Source organism: Ornithodoros turicata, chromosome 3 (assembly GCF_037126465.1).
Source record: "Ornithodoros turicata isolate Travis chromosome 3, ASM3712646v1, whole genome shotgun sequence".
Taxonomy (NCBI): Eukaryota; Metazoa; Arthropoda; class Arachnida; order Ixodida; family Argasidae; genus Ornithodoros; species Ornithodoros turicata.
Window position 1 is genome coordinate 2,033,350 of NC_088203.1, and position 14,513 is coordinate 2,047,862.

Here is a 14,513-nt window from a genome sequence, read left to right on the forward strand (position 1 = left end):
CAGTTTCTTCTCCCTATGGGGGTTCTATGACGTATCAAGCTCTCCGGTTTCGGTTTATATCATTCTTCTCTAGCCGTTTCACGGTTTTATGGGCCGGCTCGTGGTGGTGTGGAAATGAGAGGAAGCCTTTTTTATTCAACGGTAGGGCTAGTGACTGTAGGTAGGAGACAACTAAAACAAAAATGAAAAGAAAATCTGCACATTTCAATAAACGCCTCGGAGTGACGTCACTCTTGTGGGTTTATTCTTCCATGTCCTCGCTGCAAAACATTCGCTTGTCCCTTTTCCCATGGCTTTTCCATCGTTTCCATTTTCCATCGAAAGTGTTATTCATGGAGGATGTAATTGTGTAATTCCAAGGTGGAATTCCAGAACTATAGAGGCGCTGCGTTCGGCACACGCGCTGTGTCTCTTATGGTGACTGATCGCTGATCGTGCATTGCGCGCTTGCTTCCGCCGTGTGATTGTGTGTTGTAATCGTTGGCGTTGTAATTTCGTATGACTTACCGCTCGGTCAGGGCTGTGCTATGTTCTCCTTACTAGGCTTTCTGTCCAAGTGTTTTGAAGTGAGCTGGACATTGGGTGTCAATGTAGTCCTCTTCACCGCCAATGGCGTTCGTCCCTACTGGACGCCGGCGAACATTTTCGTCTTTTCACTCGCAGCTTCGTGGGTTATATACATCTGGGAAACTTATTTATCTTATAGACAGGTAACTATGAACGCCGTTTCTTATTACTGGAGCGACAACCGTTGATGCGCATTTGTGAACACGTCAAACAGGCAGGTGCTTAAGAGAAGTATGAAAATGTTATGCATGCGAACACACGTTCCACACATGTGTTGTTCACGGTTCACATTCGCTCAGAACAAACCAGCTCCAGTGGGACTTAGTCTGGAAGAAGGGGAACCAGGAGGAGCTCCGGGTCCACGTTTTGCATGAATGTTTTGCGTGTGAGGAAAAGTTGAGAAATAAGAAATTCAGTATTCGTAAAACTTTTTACAGCAAGCTACTGGGAGGGCCTTGAAACTGATACTGTGGTGCCTTCACATTTTTGCATAAATTGAACCGGGGAACACGGTTAAAGTCTGGGCAGGTTGGTAACTCATTTTAAAATAGATAAAAGTCCCAGGTTTGGTTGGTAGTCCAGTACGGTCGTTGTTTGTCTTTACTTGTACCGTCCTTTGTCCCTTTTTTTACCCAGCGCTGGGGTTTTATCGATTTTTAAAAAATTGGACAGTGGACCCTCAACTCATCAAACCAACCTTCTTGAAATGCCAACGTGCATAAAAGAAACCGTCGAAAATATTGAAAACCGTCAGATACTCTAAGGGTCGATTCACACGGTGCAACTTTTTGCTGCAACCCAATTCCCGCTACAGTTGCGTGCAACCGAAGTTGCACCAAATAGGTCCCTTTCATACGGCGAGCAACTTGGAATGCCGTAGTTGTCACCGAGCTCGCCAGATGGCGTCAAAAAACATCATTATCATCATTTTCGTCATATCTGTACTGCGACTTTTGCTCGTTTCGACTTCAATCCGCTGCATAATTTTGCATAATTTCCACTGGGCAGTGATAGTTTTGTAGTCCCGTGTACCGCTGCTGCCATAACTGACACATCGAAGTCTTCGTGATTGGTCGCGCTTGCACGGAGGAGCCGTGTGATTGAGAGGTGTGCAACTCCTGTAACTCGAGTTGTGCAACCAGAGCTTTGAGTTCATACGGTGCAGCTTGGTGGCGCAACCGAAGTTGCGTCGTGTGAATGGACCCTAATAAGCTAGTGCCTTAGTAGTCTGACAAGGTAAACCTGGGTTGGATACTCGTTTAATCTGTTCGTTCAATCCTTCAGTACAAAATATGCAAGAAGACAGTGACCATTCCGTCGGAAGTGACAGCAATAACGGATCAGGAAACGTTTTCAAAGGCCCGTCTCTACCAGTTAGACAAGTTTAAATTTGGATTTCTCTCTGGGCTCTGGAATCAACTTGAAACAACCGTGAGTCCCTTTTGATCCGTTTCACGTTTTGGTTGCTTACGTCTCATTGCATTGCAGCTCGTTCTACTCCTCAACGGCATTCCGTTCTTTTGGTCACTCTGCGAAAATTGGTCCAAGCAAGTTGGCCTTGGAAACGGTGAGGTGAGTGCAACTGATATTCTAAGCGAGTGATTAGCCGTACTAACTACTTACTATCAAAGTATTTTCTTTAGCTGCACCTCACGGAAGTGATCTTTAAGGAACACACCAAAGTATTTCTCACCGGGGACATAAATGCTCCGATTAATGCCAGCGTTGCCAACTGGCATTGAAGTAGAGCAACACAGAGATAGTAGGAGTACTAGGTGTCGGCAACAACGGGGGGGGGGGGGGGGGAGTATTCTATATATGTACATATTATACAGGGTGTTTCACCCAAAGTGGTAAAAAAATCCAAACTGGCAACATGCTCACCGGAGGATTGTGGGACTTTCGGCAATTACCTTCTGGAGACTTCTGCCACCATTGAGGAAAGCTTTGGACAATTTTTAATTGACGGAAATTAATTTTTTCAATTCAGTTTTGAAAATTGCCAAGCAAACCACGTTTTCTTTTTTTTTTTTTACAGAAATAGGACGTCCTCCACGGATAACCGCAGGCCCAACAAAAACTATGCGCAGTATCGCGACAGAAATAGTCGAAAGAAATTGGTAAAAATTACGCTTTAGCCCCGCCTGCTTGATTTTCGCATATTTCGAAATGTGCTTTTAGGCGAGGAAGTGTCCCCGCCTTCATTTATTTTGCCTTTGTAATAAGACTGTTGTTTTGTTTTCTTTGTGATAAGTGTGTTGTCACCAGCATCAAGGTCAAAGCAGGGGAAAAAAGGTAAAACAACAGGCAGGGACTACAACAAACAATAGGCGGGGACAGAGCCCTGCACGGGCCCCCGACCCGGCCCGCGGACCGGGGCTTGTTATTGGCTGTGTGCTCCGGGTTGTGCCCAGGCCGGCTAAATACGCGGGCCGGACCCGGGCTGTCAAAATACACCACCACCACGGGCTGGGCCCGGGCCGACAAACATGTTTCCGAGAGTCAGGCTCGGCCAGGTCACACAGCTAATTCCACACAATGGAGGACTATTAGTTCATATCATTTCATTTCATTTATTCATAACCCAAAGGCCCTAAAAGGGCATTACATGGGTGAGTAGGTGAGGCAGCAATAGAACGATAATAAAACATTGAAAGAAGAATACATGTTATAACAAATACATGGTGACATAAATACGGCATAATCATAATAAATACGGCATCATCACGTGCTTGCGTCATTCCTGCGCATATATTTGCAAAGACAAGCAAAAGACACTGCATTACGCATGTGATTCGACCCTTTAGAACATTCTCAAAGCCACTTCACATTGCTCCTCACATATTTCACAATCACATTGGCAAAGCTTGGTGAGAGGGGTAGGGACTGGGAGAAGGAGTTTTTCGACAGCATCCTCTACCTCCGCAAAAACTTGACAGTGTAACGATAACGCCCATGCCCGCGTGCGTTCTGAATTTAATTTGGTCTCATGCTGTTACGGTGTTAAACTGCCAGCGCTTGTATGTTTGTGGCCTTGTCTTCTCGTCTTATCAATTTGTTTGATAAGCGCCAGAAACGCGTACGTCACAGCTGGAAATACTAGGCCGGGATCTAATCGCCGACTCACCGAGCCAGGCTTTGCCGCATAAAAATATGAAGGTCCGGACCCGGGTCGGGCCTTGCCATTTTTCGATGTGCCCGGGCCGTGTCAGGCCCGGAAAAGTCGGCCCATGCAGGGCTCTAGCGGGAACAGTTCCTCCTCTCCCTGCAACCTCCGTGCGCTCTTCTTTGCGACAATCAAGCAGGCGGGGCTAAAGCCGAATTTTTACTAATTTTTTTTAGACTCTTTCTGTCGTGATACCGTGCGTGGTTTTTGTTGGGTCTGTGGTTATCCGTGGAGCACTTCGTATTTCTGTAAAAAAAAAGCGAGTGAGGTTCGCTTGGTAATTTTCGAAGTTTAATTGAAATAAATAATTATCCCTCGATTAAAAATTGTCCAAGGCCTTCCTAAATGGCGGCAAAACTTTCAAAGAAAGTAATTGCCGAAAGTCTCCTTAATCCTCCGGCAAGTATGTTGCTAATTAGAATTTTTTATCGCTTTAGGTGAGACACACTGTATACACATTCTACATGCATTGTATTCTGTTTGGTGTGAGCATGTGTTGTATTGTGTTCCTTGAATGTGTTCCAGCTCATGGTAACGTCGCTTTTCATCGTGCTCGGTGCCCTTCTTTCCACTGTGCTGGACCTGCCGTGGACAATATACTACACATTTGTAATTGAGCAACGGCACGGATTCAATAACCAGGTTGGACTCCTTCCCTTACGTCTAATTTGTAGGGTAGCAAACACATTCTTTGGTTATGGCGAGTTGGGGCAATTTTTTCCGCCCTCATATCGAGCGGTTGTTACGGATGATGCCGACAGGGCAGTTCTTGTCCCTCTGTGGTGCTTTTTTGGCCTTTTGGAGAGGCCGAGCAAGAAGTGCTCCTAAGGTGCAGTGCCTCTGGTGGTAAGAGTGCCTGGTGCATTCAGGTGCCCGCTGCTCCAGGGCGGTTCTTGTGTGGAACTTGAACCGGGCCGGGGGGGCACTTTCGCTCGTGCACCGAAATACGACGCCCGAATGCGCCGTTAGATTGAGCATAAAATCCTGCATCCGTGTATGTGCAGACATAACACCTTCAGGTTGTCCAACTTTCAAATCTGGATAGTTTAACTAGAGCCTGAAGTTTTCAGGAAATATTTTTTTCTAAGTTCCAGGGGTAAAAATCGTGTAAATAAACGTGTTAACAAAACAGCATAACGTCGTAGCAGCAATAAACTTGTAAACAAACAAATTCACGCGAATTCGGGTGAAAAAGCTTCCAGTGTATCGGGTTAAACCCGAAAACTTCGGGCTCTAAATATAACGTCATGATAAGCAACCCAAGATAGGACTCTTGGAGCAGTCAAACATTCTTACGGATGTGGCCTAACGGCAGTTTCCTAATGGCGGTGTCACACACGAAGAAACGATACCAATACAGTCTTCGAAGGAAGGCCACGCATCGCCACCGATAATCGTGTGATAGCTGGCGTCGTCTGCTAGTGAGAGCAGTTGAGCGCGGCCTCCCTTTGGGGAGGTCGTATTTCTATACGTAGTAGTCCCATCACCGATAGGGGATTGCCCCACCACGGGCTGGAGACAGTAGTCTCTGAGATACGGCTCCGCCAGCAGTAGTATTTCTCTAGAGTCCCGAAATCCCTGTATTTTTTTCAAGAATATCTGGAATTTTAAGGCTCGGGACAACCGTCAGGATCCCGTGATATCCTGTTTCCCAACACTAATTGCTGTGTTGATTGAGCATGCACCACTTCTCCTTTTCAGACTGCCAGATTCTTTGCTGTTGACCGCCTGAAGAAATTTGTCATCATGCAGTGCATCATGGTACCCATTGTGGCAGCCATTGTGCAGATTATCAAGATGGGAGGAGACTATTTCTTTGTATACCTGTGGTTCTTTACACTGACAGTCTCTGTGGTAAGTATAACAGACTATATAGTAGCAGCAACAAACAACTAGCTTAGGGTTAACCCAACCACCTCGGAACACGAGGATCTGCCGGACGCCGTAAAAGGGGGCAAAGCACAAGAAGCCTCTGTCTCCAGAAAAGTTATTCTTTTAAAAGCATTCCCACAGATTCTTGATCAGTGGTGATGCCCCTAGACCATAGGTTCTCAAACTGCGTTCCACTAAACACAGGGGTTCTACGGACTGCTTCTCCGGGTTCCGCGAGTGGCCCATCACCTCCGCTATACTCTTGTTGCTCGGCTTGCTACAAAATCTGTGAGCCTGGCCAATATTGACCCGGCCCGGTACTATAGAGGGTGGTACAACGACGTCTTGATCGATGCACGTCTCTCTGCGCATAGTAGGACCTTATCTCTCTCTGCTTTATCTGGTCAGTGGAGAGGGTGGAGGCTGTCGCCTCCTCTCATCTTTTGCGCCGGCACATCAGGTTGCCGGCACAACCTACGTTCGAATCACGTCAGATGTCACGATTCAGATCATGTAACATGGCAGTTGTCATTTGCGCAGGACTTGCTTTTTATTTGTTTATTTATTTATTTCATCATCAAGGGGCCGTGAGGCCATTACATGAGGAAGGAGGGGGTATTGGTAATACCAAATACTGGGGCAAATCTGAATATTTGAAATCGAATCGAATATCAAATCAAATGGGGAAAAAAATTATGAATATTGAATCACATATTCGTGCAAATTTTATGATATGTGCCTTTTGCACTAAACGTTTGCAATTTGTAGCCCGTGGCTTTAGTATAATTTTTATGCCATTAACTGTCACAAGGAAGGCATCTAAATGTTACGTGAGAAGCCCCTACTCGTTAATTTTACATGATAGTGTTATTGGATTTTCATCTGAGACTACACTTACTGGGGCAATTATCTTAATTTAAAACTTTAATGCCGTGCAGTGTCATGTTACATAGACGAGGCTGTAATAGTTCCTGAACATCCACAGGTCACTAAATTGGCATCCTGCCTCAGCTGTTTATTCACTAGCTCTACTAGTAACTGTAACTAACTAGTTACTAGTTAATATTAACTAGTTACTAGCTAATTAGTAACTAATTAACTAGTTAATTCACTAACTAGTAAATTCACTAACCAGTAACTGTACATCGCGGGTTGTGCTTATGTACAGTTTCTAGACTCAGAATTTCAGCCAAGTACTATACAAACACACATCTGCAGATTTTCTCTCGAAACGCGGAAGACGTGCGATTGCACTGAAACGAAATTCGAGCACTTGTGTCTGCATGTGTATGCATACTCTAAAGCAGCTCTTAGGCAAAAAGGGTTTCAGCTTGCAGTCCTATTTCTGGAAACATAAGGGAAACTACATTAAAAGGCCCGAGAGTAATGAAACTACACCGGCTACGCTCCCTCACTTGTTCCGGCATAAGGGCATTTTTTTTTTTTTTTGTTTCTGATATTTTGCAGTTGATGTCATTCATCTACTCCGACTTCATCGCGCCGCTGTTCGACAAGTTCACTGCGCTGCCCGAGGGAGAGCTCAGGACCAAGATCGAAGCCCTTGCAGCCAGCATTCACTTCCCGCTGAAGAAATTGTACGTTGTGGAAGGTGAGTCAAAGGCGAATGAGTCAGAGGTGAGGCGAGTCAAGGGCTTTCCCTCGTCTGAAACGCTGCTCCTTAACGCAGGCTCGAAGAGGTCGTCGCACAGCAATGCCTACTTCTACGGTCTCTATAAGGAAAAGAAGATAGTCTTGTTCGACACGCTACTCGAGAAAAACACGCAAAGTGCCAATGGAATTGCGGAAGAGAAAGTACGTTTTCTCGTTTTTTGCCTCTCCCTCGTTCTACTTTTGCGTTTCTGCTCGCAGGAGGGACAGCCGAAAGAACACAAAAAGTGTGGATGTAACGACGAAGAAATTCTCGGCATCTTGGCTCACGAACTTGGCCACTGGAAATTGAGTCACGTTTTAAAGAATTTCGCCATTGGACAGGTGGGTACAATGGCTCAGTTTTGAATTTCGTTAGGGGATCGGCTCAGCTTAGAATGGTGATAGCAGCGTTACTTATCACTTTCTTCGCCGCTTTGGTGATATGACTGTGGAAGAGCAGACCATAAGTAGAGCCTGAAGTTTTCGAGTGTGAATTCTCGTATTCGAGTGAATATGGTAGGCACCTCTGTTTTTTTTTTTTTTTCAGTTTTTATAATTCCCGAAGATTAGGGGTAAAAATGTGGTCGTATTTCTGGAGCTGTAAAATATCATGAAACGCAGGTGGTATCACGCGAAAGAGCGAATATTTGGCTGGGAAATAGAAAAATGCGCTTCTACAATTTCAGATGAACACGGAGTGCTGAAGGCAGAGTATTTGGCATTCTCCACTGCCCATATGGGTGGCACTTTGGCGAGTTGGGTTTTCTAGGTTTTCCAGGGTTTAACCTGACGTAAAAATTATAATAATTTAGAGGCAAAAGTGGGCATTATTAGGTTTAACCGCAAATTGTGAGGCATTGTTCATGAGCTGCAGCTTTGGAAATTGTGTTGGACATAATTTGATTGAGTGTGCACTTGGACGGGAGCACTATCCCAGTTTATGGCTAATCTCATGAATTCCTTCATGGATATCAATTGTCTCGGCGGTTGGTGTTAATGTAAACGTACATAATAATTGCTTGTGTCGTGATGCGTGGATACTTAATATGTTGACCTCATTTCAGGTTCATCTATTCTTCTGTTTTATGATCTTTGCTATGCTGTATCAGGATGCGAGGCTGTATGAAGCGTTTGGATTCTACGATACTCAGCCTGTCTTTATTGGACTCATTCTGATCTTCATGTATATCTTCTCACCTTACAACACAGTAAGTTCAGGTGTTTTGCCATGTGGTTGATAAGCGTCGAAGGTAAATAAGACAGTCTGGTCTTAGACCCAGTTCCGGTGTCTTCAAAAGATACGTGAATCTTTAGCATTACGAGATGAAAAGATGAAATTATGTAAAATTGAACTGCTTTGTTACGACTGACAAAAGTACCATCAGAAATTACAGTTGGATTCTATGTTTGGTAACAGAGTAATAGACAAAATATAAAAACACTAGTACTTTGCTAGTACTTTCTTCCCTAATTTAGTTGTTATTCTTGTACCGCAACAGCTGCTGGAATTCCTGATGACCGGTCTGAGCCGACGTTTTGAGTTCCAAGCAGACGCCTTTGCCAAGAAGCTGCACCGGGCGTCGTACCTTCGCAGTGCCCTCGTCAAGCTCAACAAGGACAACCTGGGCTTCCCAGTCCACGATTGGCTCTACTCTGCCTGGTACCACTCTCACCCGCCAACGCTGGAACGCATTCGGGTACTTGGCCGCGCCGACGACTGAGACGTTTTTTTCCCTTCGTACCCTGCGAATACTATCCGTCGTCCTCGATCGAGACTCGGTGCAAACCAGTTTCTTTTTTCTACTTTCGAAGCGTCGTTTACGAAGTACGCAACTATGAGGAACAAAGAAACGGATGCCCAAATAATTAAGCTGGAGTCTCGCGTGTGTGCCGACTGCTGCGAATTTTGTACGTAATTTTTCCGAGTGAAAAAAAAGGGGGGGGAAAGCTGCTAATTTTTTTGCTCTCTCGCTGTACAGTGCGCCTGTTGTTGTGAATTTGGTGCGTAAATGTGCGTGTGCTTTGTAACTTAATTTTTAACCCTCTGCGGGATGTCACTCGTTATGTTTAGCCGCAGTAGTATTCTGAGAGATCTTTAGGGCAGCACTGGCTTGAGTTTTAGCACCTGCTTTGAGCACCTTTTAAAAGGTTTATAACCTGTTTCTATAATAGGTGCTTTGAAAGGCTTTAAACTTTTAAAGCGCCTTTTATAAAATGGGAAATATATAGTAATGAAATAAATAATAAAAACATTGTAAAAAATGACATCTTTATCCCGTACATGGAAGCCTTCACGATCTGAAGCACAACAAACGTTGACATAACTTTATGTTGACCGTTTTGCGCATTGATCGTAGTACAGTCTAACCTCGTTACAGCGAACTCTGTTACAGCAAATTTTTGGTCATTGCGAAGTTTATTTTGCGTTTGGTTGGACACGCTCTATTTCTATGGAGTTATTTTTTGTACAATGAACTAAGCTTCCCCCATTTTCTGTGGGTCCGTGGGCTATTGCAAAAGTCGTTCACCTTGGTTTTCTTCTCTGCCGCTAATAATCTAATCTCTGCCGCTAATAATCTAATCTCTGCCGCTAATAATCTAATCTCTGCCGCTAATAATCTAATCTCTGCCGCTAATAATCTAATCTCTGCCGCTAATAATCTAATCTCTGCCGCTAATAATCTAATCTCTGCCGCTAATAATCTAATCTCTGCCGCTAATAATCTAATCTCTGCCGCTAATAATCTAATCTCTGCCGCTAATAATCTAATCTCTGCCGCTAATAATCTAATCTCTGCCGCTAATAATCTAATCTCTGCCGCTAATAATCTAATCTCTGCCGCTAATAATCTAATCTCTGCCGCTAATAATCTAATCTCTGCCGCTAATAATCTAATCTCTGCCGCTAATAATCTAATCTCTGCCGCTAATAATCTAATCTCTGCCGCTAATAATCTAATCTCTGCCGCTAATAATCTAATCTCTGCCGCTAATAATCTAATCTCTGCCGCTAATAATCTAATCTCTGCCGCTAATAATCTAATCTCTGCCGCTAATAATCTAATCTCTGCCGCTAATAATCTAATCTCTGCCGCTAATAATCTAATCTAATCTCTGCCGCTAATAATCTAATCTCTGCCGCTAATAATCTAATCTAATCTCTGCCGCTAATAATCTAATCTAATCTAATCTCTGCCGCTAATAATCTAATCTAATCTAATCTCTGCCGCTAATAATCTAATCTAATCTCTGCCGCTAATAATCTAATCTAATCTCTGCCGCTAATAATCTAATCTCTGCCTTCCGATGAATCACTAGCAGAGGCTTGTTCACGTGCTCATTGCTCCTTGCCACACCCCCACCCCTCGGCACGCGCGATTCGTTTCCTGTGTGGTTTTTGCACATCGGACACGTAAGACGCAAGACAACGCGATGACCGGCAAACGGGAAAACCTTGTCCTTGCAAACGAAGCTGCAGATCCTGCGAGACGTTGACGGTGGCGCAAAGATGATGGATGTTGCGGAGTATGGAAGAAGAGGCTGGTGGCAAGGACGGTCTTCGATACGGACCAGAAGAGTGACCGGACAGCCGTAACTGTTGGGACAGCAGTCTAAATGCTGTTCGGCGGGTTGAACAACGTCACGCAGAGCACAATCCGAAACTGCGAGGCATCGTGTGGACGAGAACGTGTGGAGACGTCTGCAAGTAAATGAAGCGAGTCTTGAGATGATTTCGTGACAGCCGACGACGCAGTTATGACAGCCCCTGAACTTTCCAGTGACGACATCATCGCCAGAGTCAACACGCAGCACAGAACGGACAGTGCAGAGATGGAGATGTTCAATGATAACGACAGCGATGACAGTGTATGCGTGCAGGGGTGTCTGATTGCGAGCTCCGAGGCTCTCAACATGGCGCAGGCCTTAAGGGACTTCTTTCTTGAAAACCCAGCATTGTCAGAGGCAGACGTTTGTAAAGGACTTTGTTGTCTCTAACTAAACTAACTGATTACGGTATTTCAAATAAATATGCTACGTGCAGTGCTCCTCTGGGGTCCTGAGTCGGGTTATATCTTATTATAGCGTGGCACGCGGTTTCGTTTGTATAATTTAGCGCCAATATCGGCTATTTTTAGTCATGTTCCATTAACACGAAATTCAGATACAACAAATTTGCGATTCCCATGTGACTTTGCTATAACGAGGTTCGACGGTGCATACCTTGTTGTCCATCGGCATGACAGAGTGGATAAAAGCGTCCACTCAGTGGTGGTAGCTCCGAGGTCATACTGAAGGCTGCGAGGTGGTGGGGTCGAATCCAGTGGCGTAGCTACGGGGGGCTCGAGCCCCCCCTACCTGCCACGGACCAACCCACGCAAATCCGAGGAGAACGTAATATAGGGGGGGGGGGGCAGTGCGACGATCGCGAAAGTTCTTGCAGATCATGGCGTCTAGCTAAGCAGCACTGTTGAATGGTTTTCAATGTATGAGCTTTTCAAAATACTTCCAATCTCGTGACACCACCTCATTGGTCATGGCAGCCTACATGTAATCGTATTGCGAACGTCCAAATCAACTTTTTTTTGTTCATCCGCACTTTGCAGTGTGCACAAGTATGTGTGTGTTGTCGCGCACAGGATCAGCGGGGAGGGGGAGTTTTCGTACCGAGCCCCCCCCCTACCTTGGAGGTCTGACTACGCCACTGTTCGAATCCTATACCACCGGCTGTCCTGTCTTAGGTTTTCCCTAGGTTTTCCCTGGGTTTTCCGGCAGGCTTTCCGGGCGGATGTCGGTGCAGTTCCTGCTCCCGAAGTCTGCCCAGGATGCATACTAACCTGTCCCCCACTCATAGCCGCAGTTGCTTTGCGACACTAACGTGAAATCAAAGGAAAATAATGGAAGAAAGAAAACATACCTTACTCTGTGGTCCAGTCTTCGTCCAACACGTGTGCGAAGGCAATCTTTTTCTTTGCAGATAATGTATATTTTTCGGACGGAATACACTTGCAAATGGAGGCTTCTTTTTTTAAACATTTTTATTTCCCTCATTTCGCTCGTGTCATGGCATCTCGTACCACTGTATTTACATATACAAACATACAAAATAATGTACATATATACACAAAGGCTACTGTGGGCGCACAAAATTTCCCGCGCGCACAAGATGCTTTTATTTCTGCGCAGAATTGTGTGTCTTTCCCTAAAAGGCATTAATACGCAGCAAATTACAGTGGGGGAAAAAAGGGAACAAAAGAAAGGTTCGCTTATGTCTTGCAGTCTGTTTCGTCTCTCACTAAAGCAGAATGTGAGCTCGTGAAACTTTAGGACGTGGTAACGTGAGACGATGCATCGTAATAAATGTACCTATGTGCTTGCCGAAAAGTTGGAAATTTTGCTCCACACTAGAAACTGTAGATTTGTACTTAAATCTATACTATGTTGCTCGGAACATCGAACCTTAATTCTATGCCATGTTCTAAAAAGCTGAACAGTCAAACCCCACTGAGACTCCAATGGTGTAAATGTCAGAACTGGAGGCAAGTACTCCTAGCGTATGAAAGTTGGGAACGGCAGTTTGACTATAGAGTGCAACATGCTGAAGAAACTGTCTGCCAATAAATACAGAAACAAGCGAAAGCACATTTCCGTTTATGCTGTTGTCTAAATAACTGGCCTCACATCTAAATGGACCGTGCCACGTTTTCGGTTGACTTTGCGTCGAGCTTGTTCTTGAGGCTTGGCTAAAAGTGAAAGCTTCGATTAGAATTCAAGTATAACAATAACCAGCAATGATTCGAAACATTCTTTTGCATAGTGTGAGGTATGCTTGATCAACATAATGAATGAGTGTGACTAATGATTCGCACTGCTTCATTCAAGTGCAGCATGTTTTGCAGCCCTGGGTCTTGCATTTTGCCCAGTCAACTGTTTTTGTCATAAGTGGAGATATCTTTACCAAAAAAGAGAAGAAAAGAAAGTCTATGTAGTGAATACCATAATGCATTCTGTGGGTCATGCTGCGTGGAACATTCTGCTGCAAGTTTGGGCATTGTTGCCAGAATTTCCGCAATTCACAGTATCCTGCAGGGACCTTTGATACAAGGACTCTGAAGCTTTCAAAAATATGGGAGGTCCTCAGAAAAACTGTTAAACTGTAATTCACAAAAAAAAAAAAATTCTGTATTGTTTACGTTGCTCTAGAAAGTGCACAGCCTCGAAAAGTGTGCACAAAACAAACTTTTTGGACCTCTGCAAAAATGACCTCTGCGGGAGAATAAATGGTAGATGTGGGTGGAGCATGTTCCAACAGGGATTCACTTTCCACCAGAGCACATTCACTGTGTGTCAGTCATTAGCACAAATATGAAACACACATGCATATGAACACGTCACATTGGCTACAGCACTCAACAATGTTAACGACAGTATATGGGTCGCACGTGGTATGTCTTTGGCACATTTTATGTTGAGCTTCTGCTGTGAGGAATTAAACGGACCTCCTTCGTACTGTCCTTCATAACAGCATGTTACACAACTGTGCATTGTTTACCCAAACAGTATATACTTTGTTGCTGCTCTGCCAAATCACAAGTTGCAAATAATAGACCAGTGGTTTCTTTTCACAACCGTGTATAGTGATGCGTTGGAGGCATATTGTATTGTGGATACAACATTAGATATACTACCATATTTGGTGAGTACGTGCTTCCGACTCCGAACTCGGTTAAAACGATGCGTTGGCTATTGCGAATGTCGCTCGCCCGCTGGACGTTCTTTCGGTTATAACGATAAGCGACTATAACATGGTAGTTAGAACCAATTTTAACGGCTATAACGATATAACGAGGCAAGAATCCTGCATTGACGTGACCTGGAGTTCTCGTTATGCATGCGCGGTTTCCGATCATGTTTTTTTCCGTGATGTAAACCCGCGAATTATAAGCTTGCGCTTTGACATCGACTAAAGAATTGTTTTGCCTTACATCGGTAACACCTGAACGCGTAAGTAGTAGTGCCATATTCCGCCCGAAATTAGACATTCAGATGCGGCATCCAATTTTTTACCCTGAATTTGAGAAACCTCGATTTAACGCTGTACAAGCGGGACGCGGAATGGCGTCTCAATCGTTATAACCGTTTCTTTCGGGGTTGCGCGCTTGTCACGCTGCCCAGAAATGTTCCCTCGAAGCAAAATAAGGAGTCGTAAATAATTTGGGCTTTGATATGTTCGTCGTGAGAAGATTAGACGGACGTTTAA

At 44.5% G+C, this 14,513-nt stretch overlaps 1 protein-coding gene across 1 annotated transcript; it reads left to right on the forward strand.

Annotated features, from left to right (window-relative positions):
- The first annotated feature begins 388 nt into the window (after positions 1 to 388).
- On the forward strand, positions 389 to 9,517 carry LOC135387826 (CAAX prenyl protease 1 homolog). Its single transcript, XM_064616979.1, has 10 exons — positions 389 to 710; positions 1,852 to 1,998; positions 2,056 to 2,139; positions 4,259 to 4,375; positions 5,435 to 5,587; positions 7,073 to 7,214; positions 7,293 to 7,417; positions 7,475 to 7,597; positions 8,320 to 8,463; positions 8,755 to 9,517. The coding sequence occupies exons 1-10, from the start codon at positions 528 to 530 to the stop codon at positions 8,974 to 8,976; spliced, it is 1,440 nt and encodes a 479-aa protein (XP_064473049.1). The 5' UTR covers positions 389 to 527; the 3' UTR covers positions 8,977 to 9,517.
- Positions 9,518 to 14,513: the final 4,996 nt, after the last annotated feature.